This window comes from Lissotriton helveticus, chromosome 12 (assembly GCF_964261635.1).
Source record: "Lissotriton helveticus chromosome 12, aLisHel1.1, whole genome shotgun sequence".
Classification (NCBI taxonomy): domain Eukaryota; kingdom Metazoa; phylum Chordata; class Amphibia; order Caudata; family Salamandridae; genus Lissotriton; species Lissotriton helveticus.
Window position 1 is genome coordinate 82121022 of NC_136073.1, and position 18406 is coordinate 82139427.

General features: G+C 42.7%; 1 protein-coding gene across 1 annotated transcript in view; it reads left to right on the forward strand.

Annotated features, from left to right (window-relative positions):
• Positions 1-18406, forward strand: part of LOC144797872 (extracellular calcium-sensing receptor-like) — an 87245-nt gene that overhangs the window by 56821 nt on the left and 12018 nt on the right. Inside the window, exon 4 of the mRNA XM_078668675.1 lies at positions 7757-7990. Within this exon, the coding sequence (XP_078524801.1) occupies positions 7757-7990 (234 nt within the window). The remainder of the gene's footprint in view (positions 1-7756; positions 7991-18406) is intronic.

An 18406-nucleotide genomic window follows, 5' to 3' on the forward strand; every position in this document is an offset into this window, starting at 1 on the left:
GAACAGGCAGCGGGGGAAGACAGAACAACAGCAGTCACAGACACAAATATGAAATACTGGCAATACAATAAAACAATACAGCGGAAGATGAACAAACCTACGTCCTAACAGTTGCCACCAGGGATGAGGCGCAGGTGGTAGCCTGCGGGTGGTGGAGGGCCTCAGGTTTCCTCAGCAGTGGCAGCTGGGGCAGGGACACACAGGCGGTGATGTGAGGAGGGGGAGCGACCTACCTGGTGGGGTGAAGGGTATGCTGCTGTTTCTTGATTGAGCTGGGCAATTTATGACTTTTTCAGTATAGGCGCATGCTGGCATTTTACAACGTGTGATGTAGTTAGCTTTCACCTGCATTTGGCTAAATTAGCTAGGAGGTACTATAGCAATTTGTAGTTTGGGGGCACAATAAAATAAGAGGTACTAGCCGATTTTGTTTTTTAAATTACGCTAGCTTTAGAAGTTAGACTACATTTCCTAGGTTTTCATCAGGTTTGAGTAGTTCTCCATGACCATGGTGTGCGTCACCAAGCCGCGCCATTGGTCACGTGGTTAAGCATTCCGAATGGTGTCCTTTCGACTTCGTTTCCCATCAGGGGTGGCCGGTTAGCGGAAGTTGTTGGAGTGCATTTAAACTCGCGCCGTTTCTAGGCCACTACCGCTGGCAATACTGAGAAGTTGGCCCGGGGTCACGACGGATTAGGTAAGCACAATGGCTGTTGTGTGGATGCCCTCTTACTCTTTTGAACCACTCTTTGTAACTGCTGAAGTCCTTGTCTTGTTCCTTTGTCTCATAAGATGAATTTTCTAGATATAGTAGAGTTTAGTGTTTTATCACTGTTCCTGCTTGTATGTTGTGCTCACATATTTCCTATGAGCTTTGTTTGATATATGTGTTGCACATGGGTCCATTTAATGCCAGAGGGATTTGCGGTTTATTAGGAGTGGGCAGATTGCATTTGACTGTCATCTTCTTAAATACACCAAGCACCTCTCCGTATACACTAACAGGGTGGTGCTGCTGACAAACCCATATTTGAATTTGAAAGTACTTTAAGAGGTGTCGTAATGATAGCTCTCTTTTCTTCAAAACAAACCTATATTCAATGTAGGTTTAGTTTTATCTTATTTTTTCTTTTTCCCTTCACAGAGCGTTGCCTCACACCCTGAGTCGTTGCATGGAGTGGTGGGTACCCCCCCCACCGCCATTTGATACAGGTAAGGTGATTGACAATATGTCCTTGTACATTCAATCGGAGGACTTTAACATTTCTAGATTGTTGTGAAATGATTAATTATATATATTTAGGGGTAGTGTGTACATTTGAACCCTTCTTCTCTTTCAATAGGAGTGCAACAGTTATACCAGTAGTGGCTACATAAAAGTATTAAACAGGTATAAGGTTGTATCATTCTACACAGTTTGTGTCATTTCTTTGCTTTTCACAATAATTACAGTGCAGTAGTTATTACTTGGTCCTGAAGAAAGCCACGCTTAATATAAGATATAGGTTGGCTGAAACATGTAGACCTCTTCATTGGCGCGTTCGCACTTTTTTTCAGATAGCGCTTAAACTGCTTTTTAAACCTTGACACCATGGGATACCCACTAACTATTTTTCTTTCCTGGTAGTCAATTTTAAATTCACGTATCACATACACTGAACTACATTTTATCACCACACTGCCTTATGCTTCATCGATCTTAGGTGATCTATTCTTGGATTATATCGAAACATCCGCGAGCTCCTCCTTTACACTAGCAAGGAGTGTAGCTCCTTGGTTGCACTAGTGTGCAGCCAAGAGGAGATCCCAAATGATGAAGCATGACACCTAGGTGGGTGATGGGATTCCATCCTTCTTAATTGAGACTCCTCTTTCAGTGTGCTCCTTTGGGGTATGTATAGCCCCTATGGCTGTCTATATACATGTTCTCTTTTTGAGACCCGCAGATTTTTTGTTGCTATTGTATATGGCTTGGGGAGTCATCCGCGCAGGTCTTTAAATTTCTCTTAGACTCTTTTTTCCTCATTGGGGAGTTTCTTACTGAGAACATGTAAACATCTGGCTCTCTGTGTCGTAAGAACATTTATTTGTCCTGTTCTGTAACTACTAAACTCCTTTTAAATTGACTTACTTTTTCTTGCTTCAATCTTTTTAATAGCTATTGGCTTTCTTTATGCTTTGGGCATACAAATTGCATGAGTGACCTGATTTCTAATGACATTTTATCATCCTTTTATCATATACACTTTTTGATGATGATGTATTTTAGAAATGGGATTAGATGCTTTAGTACTATGTACTATGTACAATGAGTGGGTGTCATGTGCCTGAGTTAGGCCTGGTAGGAAATAGTGCCAAGTTACATGTACTCAGTTCCTTTCTAAAGTTACCTTCCCATTCTCAGAATACATTTTGACACACATTTGCATTTGTAACACTTGGGTTAGTTTCCAAGAAACACCGACCTAGCTGACACAAAGAACTTTGGGCCATGTGTAGGTAATCTACATTTACCGATTCTAAAATACAAATTTTACAGATTCGGTATTGTAGAATCGGTAAAGGCTATCTAGGAAAAAAATCCGTAAAGTTTACTGAATCGGTAAGATTTAGTATTTAAGAATCGGCATTTACCGATTTGGTAATTCCCATTCATTCCTATGGGACTGGAGGCACATAGGAATGAATGGGAAGCCATTCACTATTACCGATTCGGTAAATACCGAATTGGTAATAGGGGGCACATATTCAAGGGTGGCAGGGTGTCACATTGACATCCTGTTGCACCCCTGAATCGTGCATGTGTGCACATGTGGCACACATACATGCCCTAAGGGCATGTATGTGTGCCACATGGCACTGTTACAAAAGCACAAAATTGCTTTTGTAAAGGTTTTCGATATTTACCACCAACTTGTAGTTGGTGGTAAATACCGAATCCTTAAAGCACATAAGCACTCTTAAATGTGCTTCCTACATCCCATTTACCGATTCGGTAAATACTGAATCAGTAAATAATGATTCGGTAAATACAGAATCGGTAAATACCGATTCTGTATTTACCGAATCATCACCTACATCGGAAATGGCTCAATACCGGTCGGTAAGCCTGAAATTTACCGAATTTCGTGTTTACTGACCGGTAATTAGCCACCTACATCGGGCCCTTGGTGAGAATACTATCACACTACCTTTGCATTATGTGCAAGGCCCTCATGTACGTGATACACATTAAGTATGGGTGAATTTTGCGGATCTGCAGTTCGCGAAATTGCGCGAAATGGCAAAAAAAATGCAAACTCGCGGATTTGCACAAATGGTACTGTTTCTACTTTCCACTGGCTAATCAGTAAGTGCTAGCTCGTTGGGTAAATGTATAATTCTTTTCCTACACTGCAGCTGCGTAAAGGGACAGAAGATTTGCCTCCAGTGACCGTGTGTGCCTGTAACTTTGCCACCGCGCCAAAAGGCGCCGAGGTCCCTTGAGTGAGCTGACCATCATAGTGGGGAAAGGGCGGGAAGATGTTTCATACTGCTATTGTGTGGTGGGAGGGGCCAAACAGGCGGGGTTCAATGCGAGTTCACATGCCTCTTGTTTATAAAGGGTCAGAGACCGAGCAGAGCAGCTGATGAGGAGAAAGCAGCCTCCTGGTCACAGGAACTACAGGGGGATGGCGCTTGAGAAACTCATGGATGCAAAGACCTCCCTCAAGGATTAGAGCTAATTTTCGACTGCAGATATGGGGATAACGTACACTTGCCCCTCCTCGACCTTGCTCACTAAAATTTTTGGGGTTGATTACTATGTTACTGAATTTGAGCTTCAACTCGGGAACCTGCTTCATTTACACTGCCCCTGAGTGAAGGGCCCTTCCCTGCCAGGAGCTGTGTGCCCAGACAGTCTCATGCAGCAGTGAGGGTCCCCATGGTTTGGGTGCAGAGTCCTGGGTGCCCCCTGCTGCAGGGGGGTGCTTGGATGGCCTCAGGCAGCACTGAGGGTGCAGGGGTTCAAGATGTGGGTGGGGGGAGAGGAGATCAGAGGCAACACTGCCCCTCTGCTCTGGGCGCAGACTCCTGAGTGCTGACTCTGCCAGGCGCAGAAGCGCTGCGAGGGCTACAGTGCGTAGTGTCCAGGGAGTCTGGGGGGTAGAGCTCTTGGATTCCATCTGGAGGGAGGGCCTGACCCTGCTTGACACCGAGGACCACACGCAACACGGGAGGAAAACCACTCCAAAGAAGCACTTCTCACTTCAATAAAGAGTTGTGAGTCAGCCTGGAGCAGCGGCTGCCCCCGCCAGGCCAGCGTCTCCAGGGCAGGACCCACACCCCTCCCAGGGGGGGCCTGCCCCTGCCAGGTCAGCATCTCCAGGGTAGGACCCCCACCCCTCCCGGGGGCACCTGCCCCGCACCCCACCATGAGTTAATTAGACTCCGGGCAGAGTTGAAGCCTTCAAGCCCCACTCACCTCTGTCCTGCAGCGGCTCCCCAGATGCCTGTCCAGGGACGGGGGGACGTTTCATACCACTAGTGTGTGGTGGGCGGGGACAAACGGACGGGACTTCTATGCGAGTTCGCATGCTTCTTGTTTATAAAGGGTCAGAGTCCGAGCAGAGCAGCAGATGAGGAGAAAGCAGCCTCCTGGTCACAGGAACTACAGAGGGATGGTGCTTGAGAAACTCATGGATGCAAAGACCTCCCTCGCAGATATGGGGATAAAGCACACTTGCCCAGCCTCGACCGTGCTCACAAATTCCTTGGGCTGATTAAACGTTACTGAATTTGAACTGCAACAACTCGGGCATGCGGATTTTTCGGCAATTTCGCGAGAAATCCACAAATTCCGCGAGCGGAATGGATTTTCGGCCCATAGTTAATACACATGTGCTTGCAATTACATAAATATAGTTACACAGCTGCCTGTGGAATGCAAACAATGGCAGCCTGATCACAATCTTGGCCCAAGCAAAGGATGCCCTTTTATATATATATACTTGTTTTCCAAATACAATCAGATGAGACACTTCTGGTGAATTTGAGGGGCCCTGTCTGCTGATGTTTTTTGCCTAGCAGCTGACTAACATCTCCGTGAGATGTGGCTAGTTTGTGGCCAAGACGGTGTCCTATATTCTTACACACCAGGCAAAGGGGTTAGATCATCAAGAAGGGTTTTTTTTGGCAGACCATACCATGGCACCCTAGACATGTAGGTCAGGGTTTTCATAGTATTAGTATGCTATATTCCTATACTACTGTATATGCATGCATATATATAAATTGTCTCAACAAGATGGTGGAACTCTTTGTTTTATTCACTGTTTTGACACTCATTATACCTTTTGTCTGCTTCTGTCTATTAATCATTGCAGCACATGTTTTCTATACAAGAATCACTATGGTTCAATAAATATTGAAAGACATTCCTTCATGTATTCTTTGTATATTTCTCTGAGCAAAAGAGAGCACGAGTGTCTGAGGAAAAAGTCCTAGGTCTGACACCACAGTTACTGAGGGAACAGGGTTGTCATGCTAAGTAGTTGGCAGAAGTGTTTGCTCCCTTTCTAAGAGGCTAACAGTGGTACTCTGAGCTAGCTGGTCCAGAGGTCTACATATCCTGCAGGTGTGCATGGGATCAGTCTAGCACCAACCTAAGTTAAAAGCGCAGTTGCTACTGCTTAATGGGAACTACGCAACCAATCAACAGGAAATATGAGAAGGTCTATGAGAGTCCCTCCAGACCTGACGAACTACTTGTCCAACAGTAATCATGGTTTCAAACACTCCAGTACCCCCCCCCCCCTTAGTTTCACCAAGAAATCACAGCTGCATTCAGAAACAAATGAGATCATTAGTGTTCCACCGGATGTCATAATGCTGATGTGGCCAGTAACACATTCAGGATATGATACCAACAAGCACATTAGGGAGTCTATTCATGAAGGTAAATTTATACATGAGTGCATATACATGTGTATACTTACTCACATAATTTGGATTAAATATACTACTTTTGTCTGTCACCTTGTCTGAGCCCAAAACCACAGGGTGGAGTCAAATTTACAAGTGTAAAGTTACTACTTGTAGCTATTCACACATAGTCAGAGAACTCTACCTTTCCGCTACCAAGGTGGAGATCTTTGCCATCATAGTGGAGACCACAATACAGGAAAAAATAGAGAAAAGGATTATATTTTATACTTTTTTTCAAACAATAATTTATTTCTTTTACTGCAACATATTTCTTCAAAATAAATGCTTACCAAATGCTTTAAATATATACATTTATTTTACAAATGTTAATTTTTAGACAAGATAAAAAACAATTGTATTTTAATTGCTATGTAGAAAATGTAATTAAAAGTTGTGTTTAATGTAAATTACAATTTACTTTCAATAAATTATTTATTTTTTCCATTAATTATGTTTTAACATTTTTATAACATTTTATTTGAAAGTTGACATCATTTTATTATTTCAACACTATTTAATTTTGAGTATTATATTAAGTCCCCAGCTTCATTATTTTCAATGGGTATGTGTTGCAGTACCTGTGGGTGACCTTGTGTGGTGCTAAACTTACTTCAAGACTAGGCTGCAGTACATTTAGTACTGTTTTGTCATCTTTAGAACAGCAAACAGTAAATTTATAAGTCTAGGTAATGGATAGAAATGAGTTTACTGTTTTGTGGGCCAGTGCTGGTATTGGCACGTCCCTCACCTATGTCTTGCTCCTCCCATTTAGTAGTAGATATTTCATATTACCTCACCATGGTCCTTCTCACAAATATACTACTAAGGGGCCGATGTCAATGCCGTAGGAAATGGCTCCGGCCCATTAGGGTGGAGTCTGTCAAAAAGGAAGCCAAACTGGATTTCCGAATAGCTTCTGACAGGCTCTGAGAGCGACTCTGCCATTTGGAAAGCCTCCAGTAATCCCAAGGGTGGCTTTTTCCGCCTCAGGGATTACAATGCCAAATGCAGACAGCCTTTCTGAGCAAACCTTTCCAACACAGAAAGGCTGTTGGAAGCCGACTTTCGGGCCCCCATTAGGGCCCCCATGGCTGCACGGTGGATACCTGTACCCGCGGCAGACACCTTGAGGTGCCTGCCACGGGGTGCAGGGATGAAGTGCACCTCTTCTCTTTACAATGAGAGCATGCATTCCAGTCAGAATGCATGCTCCAATTGTAAAGAATAAGAGTGCGACTGAACACTGTTCAGTCGCAACGTAATTGCCAGGTTTGGACCACCGACAGGAGGTCGGCCGGTCCCAGTACCGAATCAATGTAATCAGGTACGTCTGACATCAAAATCAGCCCCTAAGTAGAACACTTACATATGCAAATACCTCATCATAGAAAATAAAGAAGAGGAGAAGGTGGAGATTTCTACTCGTAGGTTTGAAATTGTATTTTGTGGAAAGTAGTACCATGGTAGTACTGTAGTACCATTTTATGTACAACAAAATGCAATTTGTGAATCCTGTCCCAGCTTTTCAGAAATAAAACAACCTACATACAAGCAAGGCACATTTTAAATCTAATTCAAACAAATTGCGTACATCCAAATAATATCCCTAACATATCATAACAGTTCTAACAATTGTAAGACTGAAGTTTCAAACTCTGATCTTCTAGACTCTCCAAAAAATGCAAAATTATAGTGATGAGAATGGAAGAGGTTTTTACCTGAAAGACAGGATTAACCACAGTAACCCAGGGAAAATGCTAACTTGATTATGACATGTTCCTGCCTTCAGATCCTTCACTACATCAAGAATGTGCGCTTGGGAAGAGAAGGCGCTGAAACGTTATTTGATAGTTCTGGCAACCCCCCAGCACAGTATGACATTGTAAACTGGCAGAAGGATCCAGATGGTACCATCAGGCATCTAAAGGTGGGAAGCTACGACTCCAGTGCACCTCCAGGGAAGACCCTGAACGTCAATGCCAGTGCTATTTATTGGTCTGCAGGCAGCATCCAGGAACGAGATGCCAACTTTCAACAAGAAGCATCAGTTGTAAGTTGCTTACTCAGTACGAACTGTGTATAAGGATAAGCATTTGAAAAAAACAAGAAACATTATTGAGGCTCCTGTGGTATTTACAAGTTTAGCTGTAAAACTTAAATATTCATTATTGCAGCATCGAAAACGAAACCACTACTAGACTTGAGAGAAGAATGGTGCACAAGACAAATGAAAATGTGCAAATCAACTGTGGTGAATGATAAAGTTTTCAGAGCCTTCATGAAATCTTACAATATCAATAAAACTGCGCAGATAGATATTGTGAGATTGCAGGACATGACTTGAGGTGCAGGGAGAGACCTTATCTTAAAGGTACCAGGTGGAGTTACAGGTTGCATTAAGGATCTTAGCAATGGTTCTAGTTGTAATGTTCTGTCCCTGGAAACAGCATATAGGCTACTTAAGAGCAAGTCTTTGTGGCCTTAACCAAAAGCAATATTTTTAACCTAAAAATTATGTTGAAACAACTGTTTGCAAGCACTTTGTGGAACGATTCTAAACCTGATTTATGGGAAACACGTGTTAATAATTAAAGGTGTAGCATTTGCTGATGGTTGCAAACACTTTACTATTTTTACATGTTGATAATACTTCTTTAATCATAAACTCTTTTTATTCTGGCTAGTGAACAATCTTTACTACCATTTCATGTATCCCCCCAGAGTATTGTTTCCAGGATATCATGCTACCATAATATTGTGGGCAAAATATCTACGACCACAATATCCACAAGTAAAAAATACGTAGGTAAGTATAGGTTTTTGTGATGAGCCCTGATCAAGCAACAGCCACAATCCCTTGCAGGGTGAACCACAATAAGTCACAAAATTAACTTGTGCTTAATCCTGGGTAGTTTGGCAAAAAAAGCTGTCAGGCTTAACATAGAGGCCATATGTAAAGTATTCATGCAGTACACAAACAACAATGAAGTGAAAACACGACTCAAGAAAATTTCCAAACCAATTCAGAAACATAGATTACCTTTTACTAAATTATTTAACACAACAAAATTCCAATATGTAGAACCAGAGACGTTGATTCCTAATGTTTTAAGTGAAAGTAGCGGCAAAAGCACAAAGCCGCAACAAGGGATACGGTTGTGCTATACTGTGATAAAGTCAAAAGTTCAGGCCGACCACAATGGAGCACGAACCGGCCATAGGGTCTAGGCTGGCCCGCTCAGCAAAAGTACCTCCATCCTGGATCTGTCAGTGTTGAGGGTCCTGTCAATGGCGAGGATGCAAGATGTGGACAAGACAATGTGTTGGTGCCAATCCATGCAGCGGTGGCAATACGCGGGTCCTGATCTACGTATCAGTGGCGATCTATTGCCTCTAATGTATGAAGTGCTGCAATGTGGAGGTTCATTGTTGTCTTTGAGGCTGCCTTCGACGGGGATGCAAGGTCCTTGCACTGGGAAGAGTGTTGCACAGTGGTAGTCCATAGGTGATGTGTTGCTGTCGATCCATGCAGCAGAGGCGAATGCCCTGGATTTGATTAGTGCAATGGCAGTGATGCATTGATTCTGTTGCATAAAACACCTTAGCCCCCCTTCCAATAGCCCAGGAATGAAGTGACACCACATGCGAGGGTAGACTCACAGATGGCAGAGTCTAGATGCAGGTGGAGGGTGGTTGAAAGTATTTGATGTCCCTAAGACTTTAGATCGGAAAGCCAGCCAACTAGCCCTTGGAGGGCTTAGGTGTCCCTGGATGGGCCATCAATGGCAGAATGGGAGGTCAGAGCTAGGCACAACCCTACTTAAACTTGATTAAACCGTGTCCTGCCTCCACACTTTGAAGGGAAACCTCTAGAAGCTTCTCCCACTTGAAGGGATGTACCTGGCATGAATTCTGGATTTCAGACACCGACAGGTCAGTGTACTTTTGGACCATGGAGACCCTGCCAGGAAGAAGGGCTGCTATGTTGCTGAAAGACTGCCACACTGCTGGACTACAGCCTTGCCTGACTATTGCTTTGCAGGACTCCTTCCTTGCTGGATGCTGCCCTGCCGCCCTTCTGCCTGAGTCATAGGGATTTCAACCTGCACCTGAATCCAGGTTCCCAGAGTGACTCAAGAGGCTACTCTTCTGGCCTACTTTTCAGAACGTTTCAACAACAAGAGAGAGAGGGAAAAAGACACTCTCAGTCCCCCAGGTAAATGTATATCAAACAACAGAAGAGTGTCAGTCGTTCTATGTGTATAAGCACAAACAAGGGAGAAAGGTGAAAATAGTAAATCTCATTGGATTTTACAGAAAGCCCTCACTCACCACCCTGGTTGGTGACATGCTTCATCATTGGGCCCACCAGGAGAAGCCGAATGCCTCCCTGGTGTGCTACCACGCCAGGATACTGCGGAGCTGGTTTTTGTGACAGTAGTGTGAAAAGGTGAGTTAAAAATGTCAAGGTTGTATCCCACACAAAAACTTTATTCAGTGGTCAACCTGACATATTAAAAGTATGTGTTGGGAAATTGCCAAATAAATTATTTGGATATTTCCACTTAAAGTCGGGTCGACATGTTTCTGCCCGTTATGTGTAATTTACTGGCCATTCTTCAGGACCATGGGGAGTGTACCTCGGCGGTATGGGCACGCTAAGGCCCACACTTACCTGAGGACGTGAAAGTAAAAAAATAGTGTAAAAATTAATAAGTGCAAGAAAAAAGAGAACAAACCAACAAGTTGTGGGGTTTCCCTCAAAATCAGAGGAACCTGTATAGTCTGGAAAGAAAAAGACATACAAACATGTAAAAAGACAAACACTTAGTTAGTAAGATCTGTCTACTGGGTTCTCTAAAGGACCAATCTCAGAGTAAATGTGCTTATGACTAGTCATACTTGCGTGACCATGGTGTCATAGGAGGTATATTTGTGCAGAAACCATCGGTCTTAAATGCAGACAGAGGCATGGACATGCACTATGCAAGGAAGAAGAAAGGCGTAACTAGTGGCCCTCCACACCGGTAATGGCGTATAGATCGATACTCGTGACTAGAGATCAATGGGCCAAAATGTGAAGCCATTGGAAACACAGTGACTCATAAAATGACCCAGCGTTTTAATAGTATGTGATAAGAGCTCTCACTTGTCAGCTAAAAGATCCACGCCCCATAGGTCTCGGGAGGGCAGTGGAGGCGAAAAATGGCACACCCAATAAGAGGGAGGACAGTAAAATAACAGAAAACGGTATTAGTAGTGCGAAAGGATGCACACGGCATCGCAAAACACTTAGCTGTGGGTTGAAGAGTGAAACGAAACTCCGAGACCTACAGAACAATAAAGAAATCACCATTAAACCTGCTGTGAAGGGGGGTGGCATTGTGATCCAGAATACATCTGATTACGACACAGTATGTCTAACCCTTCTGGACAACAGGACAAACTATACCCCCTTACAATAGATCCTACACCAGAACTGAAATCACGCATCTATGACTTAGTCAAGGAAGCAGAAGATAATGAGTACATCTCCAAACATGAGGCGGCATTTCTTACGGCAGGTGAGAATACAATACCGTATTTTTACACCCTGCTGAAAACACATGAGAATGCAATACCACCTCCGGGCAGACCTATCGTGTCGGGGATCGGTTCACTCCTTGAAACCCTTTCAGTGTTCTGTGACCATTTTCTAAAACCCCTAATACAGAACACCTCCACTTATCTCAAAATACGAAAAGCGTACTACAATTGTTAGAAAACTTCACCTTTGAGGAAGGCTCCATCATCCTTGTTACATTAGACATAGAAAGTCTATACACAAGCATCCCTCAGGATGACACCCACAGAGTTTTGGGAACAGCTTTGGACTCTGTTATTTGGGAGTACACAACATCTCGCTGGAGGCCATGCCCCCTTTCTCCACCACTCTGCAAACGCGCCCCCTGGTGCGTTGTTAGTTGGGTAATTAATTCCCATTGAATACTGAGGAGCCATGGGGACCAACTAGCCCACCAGGTACCTCCAATATGCGCCACAGAGCTGCGTTGCAGAGAGGTGGTCCGAGGCCACAACCATTTTTACACCACTCTGCAAACGCACCTCTTGGCGCACTGCTGGTGGGGTGATGAGGTCCACTTGTGTCCTGAAGTACTCAGGACACAAGTGGACCTCATCCCTAACTCTGCAAACATGACTACTAGTTAAAGAAGTGTTTGCAATGTAATAGGTTTCGCATTTGAGAGAATTAGAGCTGTCGGTGTTGTAAATGCAAATGTTTTTACCAATGTTTTTTGGAATGGAGCGGATGTACGTTGTGTGTAGTGGAATTATGTGGTATGTTGTGTAGTGAAATTATGTGGATAGAAAGTATGTGGTATTTAGTGTATAGGAATTATGTAGAGTGGGATTATGTGTTATGTAGAGTGATTATGTGGTTTGGTAGTCTGTGTTGAGGAGTGGTAATGTCAGGTTTAGTCTTCCTTGTTTCCATAAAAACTCAACTATGAACTCAATGAGACAAAAAAGAAGGAATCACTGAGGAGCACTTCTGGACCTAGTCAGAGGTATGAGCAGGGCCACTGGAATTATGCAACTGTTTGGCTGCACCGACTTTCGCATCTGTAGATTTGAACAAAAAAAACCTTGTTTCTAGCTCCTATGTTACAGCTTGTTGGAAGGCCCTTTGCAATCCTAGAAGTCACCTGTTGCTTATTGCTAAATGTGGGTGTTAAATTGGTACTAATGGTGTGCAAGCCACTCTTGCTTCCTTCTGCACCTCTCTTGCCTTTATCTGCATTTCTGTTGCCTCTTTCTGCAACTCATTTGCCTCTTTCTGTTCCCTCTTGCCTCTTTCTGCACCTTTCTTCCCTCATTCCGCACCTATTTTGCCTTTTTCTGTATCCCTCTTATGTCTTTCTGCACCTTTTTTGCCTCTTTCTGAACCTCTGTTCCTTCTTTCTGCACTTCTTTTGTTTCCCTCTCTCCACCCCTCTTCTGTCTTTCTGCACTTCTGTTGCTTCTTTCTGCACTTATCTTGCTTCATTCTGCACCTCACTTGCCTCTTTCTGCACCCCTATTGCGTCTTTCTAAGCTACTCTTGCCTCAGTCTGCCCACCTGTTTCCTCTTTCTGCACCCTTTTGCCTGCTTCAGCAACTCTTTTGCATCTTTCTGCAGTTCTCTTGCCTCCTTCTGTACCTCACTTGCCTCTTTTTGCATCTCTGTTGGTTCTTTTGCACTGTTCTTGCTTCTTTCTGTACCTTCCTTGGAACTTTCTGCACCCTTCTCACCTTTTTCTGTACCCTTTTTAGCTGTTTTGCACCACTCTTGCCCCTGTCTGTACCTCTGCTACATCTTTATGTACCTCTTTTGCCTGTTTCCACAACTCTCTTGTCTCTTTCTAAAGTTTTCTTGCTTCCTTCTGTACCTCTTTTCGTTCTTTCTGCACTTCTCTTGCCTCTTTCCGCACCCCTGTTGCTTCATTCTGCACTTCCCATGCTTCTTTTTAAACCTGTCTTGCTTTTTTCTGCCCCCTGTTGCCTCTTTCTGCATTCGTCGTCCCTCTTTCTGTATCTTTTTTGCCTGTTTCTACATCTCACTTGCCTCTTTCTGCACTTCTCTTGCTTCTTTCTACACTTCTATTGCTCCTTTCAGCAATTCTATTGACTCTTTCTGCACTTCTCTTGCCTGTTTGTGCACCTCTCTTGCTTCTTTCTGTACTTCTCTTGCCTGTTTCTGCACTTCTCTTCCTTTTATTTGCAATCTTCTTCCCTCTTTTTGTACCTTTGTTGGTCCATTCTGCACTGCTCTTGCTTCTTTCTCATCTCTGTTGCTTCTTTCAGCAACTATCTTGCCTCTTTCTGCACTTCTCTTGCTTGTTTCTGCACCTCTTTTGTAAATTTCTGCACCTTTTCCCCTATTTCTCTACCTCTTTTGCTTCTTTCTGCAGTTCTCATGCTTCTTTCTGCACTGCTCTTGCTTCTTTCTGTACTTCCTTTGCACATTTCTGTATCCCTCTTGCCTCTTTCAGCACCCCTGTACTCTCTTTCTGCACCTTTCTTGCCTGTTTATTCACCTCTGACTTAAAGGTAGTTTTAATTCCTATGCCCTATTAGGTACTAGGGCCTTACAGGGGAGGTCATGCCAATCACAGGGGTACCCCAACCCATAGTGTACCCTAGTGTATGCCAGCATTTGTAAAGCGCACAGCTACCTCTGACGGAGGTGTCCCGGCGTAGGGGGCTGTCGGGAAGATTAAGCAAGCTATTGCCCAGAGTCACATGGTGCTGAGTAAACCTGCCACTGGAGCCAGGGATGGAACCATGAACCCTGTGGTCCGGAGTCAGGCACCCTGGCCGCTGCGCCACACTTCTTCCTCCTTACACCTACGTAGGTGTTTTCACTGTATTCTATGTGTCTTTCAGGATAACACTGGCTCCGGGCCTGGGTAGTCAGAGTCAGTTACCACCAGTACCAGTCAGCAAAACATTGTGGGCATAGGATGACTTTGCAACAAGGCCGCTTTCTGCAGCTCTGTTGGTTCTTTGTGCATATTTCTTGCTTCTTTCTGTACCTTTCTTCGTCTTTCTGGACTTCTATTGCGCCTTTCTGCATTTCTTTTTCTTCTTTCTGGGCTTTTCTTACTCTTTCTGTACATGTCCTACCTCTATAGGAATAGTAAGTAATTAGCATTTAACCTGTTGGCTGCTGTCTTCGGCCAATGGCCGACGCGACCGTGCCATTTTTTTTAAAATGGCCGCACTGCCGCAAAAAAGCGGAAGCAGCCAATGGGTTAAAAAACCTTTGATATTCACTGAAAAAACCATAGGTTTCTGGGACGTTATAGTTAGAAATTATGATTTAAAAAACCTTTGAAATTCAGGGACATTATCTTTAGAAATTAGCATTTAAAAAACATAGAAATTCACTGAAAAAACCATAGGTTTCAGGGACATTGTAGGTAGTTGGACACTTCACTCGTACAAAATCATAGAAATTCGTCCGTTATAGTTAGTTGAGCTAATTATAACTCGCGCCCCCCCCCCAATGTACTGCTGATGACACGTATTACATCATTCACGACAAGGTCAGTGACATCACTGATGACATCATTGATGACATCTCAAATTACATCACTGATGACATCATCCACGTGATATGATGCACCTCCTCACACCCTAATATAACTTTTGATACATCCACTCTAAAATACAGACTACCATTTTAGAAACTATAGACACACCAATACCAGTTACTACATACCCACTCACTGATTCCTAGGTCTACACACATGTCCACTCATTCACCCAAACAGTCACTCATACATGCAGTCTCTTATCAATATAACACTATAATTTGAACTCATACACCTATAGAGACACTCACACATCGCCACTCATCCGTAGAGTTACTCACACACTTAGTCTATCATGCAAAGAATCTTTCACACTCGCATTTACTCACCAATACAGTTATACCACCTCACTTATTCATGCAGATACTAACACATACTTACTCTCTTAAACAATCATTGATACAAGCACACACTCATCCATACAGCCACTCTCACAATCATTCACTCTCACATATAGTGATTTATATGCCCCAACACTCACATATACTGCCTTTCACATATATAGTTACTTACACATGTACTACTGAGACAACCATTCACTTACCAACACGCCCATACACACACTCACCTACCTCTACAGCCCTTCACAGATGCACTCTTGATCCCATACACCCAGTGAATTACCCACTCACACATCTATGCACAGAGTCACACACCCCCATCCACCCACACAGACACTGTGGCACCCATATAGATACTCAGATAACCAATCAATAACCCACATAGACACTCATGTAGCTACTCTCCATCCCATGCAGCGGCTCAAACACCAACTGACATACTAATACAGACATTCACACTTACTAACCCATGCATTCAGTGAGACACGAATAATCACTCACTTATTCAGTCAGTCACACACCTACTAAATCACCCTCTCATTCTTCAATACACCTTAGCATATATATATATATACATATCTATCTATCTATCTATCTATCTATCTATCTATCTATCTATCTATCTATCTATCTATCTATCTATCTATCTATCTATCTATCTATCTATCTATCTATCTATCTATCTATCTATATCTATATTCACAGAAAAAACCATAGGTTATAGACCATATATAGTTAGGAATTAGCATTTACAAAACCTTGAAAATTCACTGAAAAAACCATAGGTTATAGACCATATATAGTTAGGAATTAGCATTTAGAAAACCTTATTTTACTCACACAAAACCATTGAAATTCCATATATAGTTAGTTGCACTAACTATATATCGCGCACCCGCAATCCACTGCTGATGATGTCACATATTACATCATTCATGACATGGTCAGTGACATCACTGATGACATCACTGATGACATCTCAAATGACATCACTGATGGCATCACTGATGACAACATCCAGTGACTGTATGTTTCTGTAAAGTTAAAATATGTCTTACATATTGAAGAATGAGTGGATGTATAAGTGTCTGGATGAAGGATTTAGTAGGTGCGTGACTGACTGTATGAGTGAGTGATTAAATGTGTCTCACTGAATGCATGGGTTAGTGACTAAACTGTCTTAATTTGTGCATCATTATGTCTGTTGTGATGTAAACTGCTGCATGTGTTGATCATTAGCTATACGAGAGGCTATATGTGTTATTAATTGGTTGCCCAAGTATTTCTATGGGAGATTGAGTTTGTGTGGGGGTGGCTGGAAGGTGTGTGACTCTGTGCATAGATGTGTGAGCAGTTTATTCACTAGGTGTATGAGTTCAAGAGTGCATGTGGAAACAGCTACATGGGCAGTTGACTGTGTGCATGAGTGTATTGATGAGTGAATGGATATCTCAATGCTACATGTCATAGTAAGTACATATGTAAAACACAGTACATGTGAGAGTTGGCATATATAAATTACTGTGCATGAGAGCCACTGAGTGAGTGGTTGTATCGATCATTGTGAACTTGTATCAGGGATTGTATAAGAGAGTAAATATGTGTTAGTATATGTTTCAATAAGTAAGGTGTGTATAACTGTATAGTTGAAGAAATGGAGGTGAGATTGTTTCTTTGCATGACTGACTGGGTGTGTGAGTAACTCCATGGATGAGTGGCAGTGTGTGAGTGTCTGTATACACTGAGTGTATCTAAGGTTATATTAGAGTCTGAAGAGGTTTATCGTATTAGCACAAGAATGATGCCAAATGAGACGTCATCAGTGATGTCATCAGTGATGTCATTTGAGATGTCATCAGTGATGTCATCAGTGATGTCACTGACCATGTCATGAATGATGTAATATGTGACATCATCAGCAGTGGATTGCGGGTGCGCGATATATAGTTAGTGCAACTAACTATATATGGAATTTCAATGGTTTTGTGTGAGTAAAATAAGGTTTTCTAAATGCTAATTCCTAACTATATATGGTCTATAACCTATGGTTTTTTCAGTGAATTTTCAAGGTTTTGTAAATGCTAATTCCTAACTATATATGGTCTATAACCTATGGTTTTTTCTGTGAATTTCATTGGTTTTTTAACAGCTAATATCTGTAGCTGTAAAATGTATTCTTCTTTAAATCCAAAAATATATTTTATATGTTTATGAATAATTTTTTTTTTAAATATTTTTTTTTCTTCGTTCCCGCTTCGCGAATCGGGAAGCTTCCCGTTAGCTGACCTTGATGCCGCGAAATAGACCGCGAGCCGGTAAACGTTTCTTTACCGCAAGTGCCGCGTTAGAAAACAACATCGTGACGCCTCCCGTCCGCATGACGTTTCACGTTGTCGCGTGATACGTCATATGACGTGCTACGTTAGCGAACTGGTACGCGAAGCGAGTCGCAAAGCGCAGGTTTCTGGAAGCAAACCGGGAGGCCCTGCAAAGCGCTTAACGTAAACACAGCAAGTCATGTGACTTGGTAATAACACTTTTCATTGGTTCATTTCACTTTTGGTTTCCTAATGATGTAAGACTAGGTCATATAATCTAAAATGAACACTTTTGATTGGTTGAGAACTCTTGTTTTTCCCAAATGATGAAAATCCCTCCTTCTTTCCTCACTCTGACTTTCATCATTGTGAGAGAAAGACCCTTTGTGATCACTGAGCAATGGCTTCTTTAGTAGCTTCAGCTGGTGCTTCCCCACCACCTCCACCACATCCAAGGAAGAGTGGACCACCTGCTCAAGTTGTAATTCAACAAGAAGAAGAAGAAGAGGAACAGGAGGACGAGCACGAAGAGAGGCAGTTTTTGCCTGAGCAGCCCAGGACGTCTCACCGGAAAACTTCATTTGGCAATTTTTTAAAATTCCCAAAGGTCAGAAAAAAGTAAATGCAAGATACGTAACTTGCC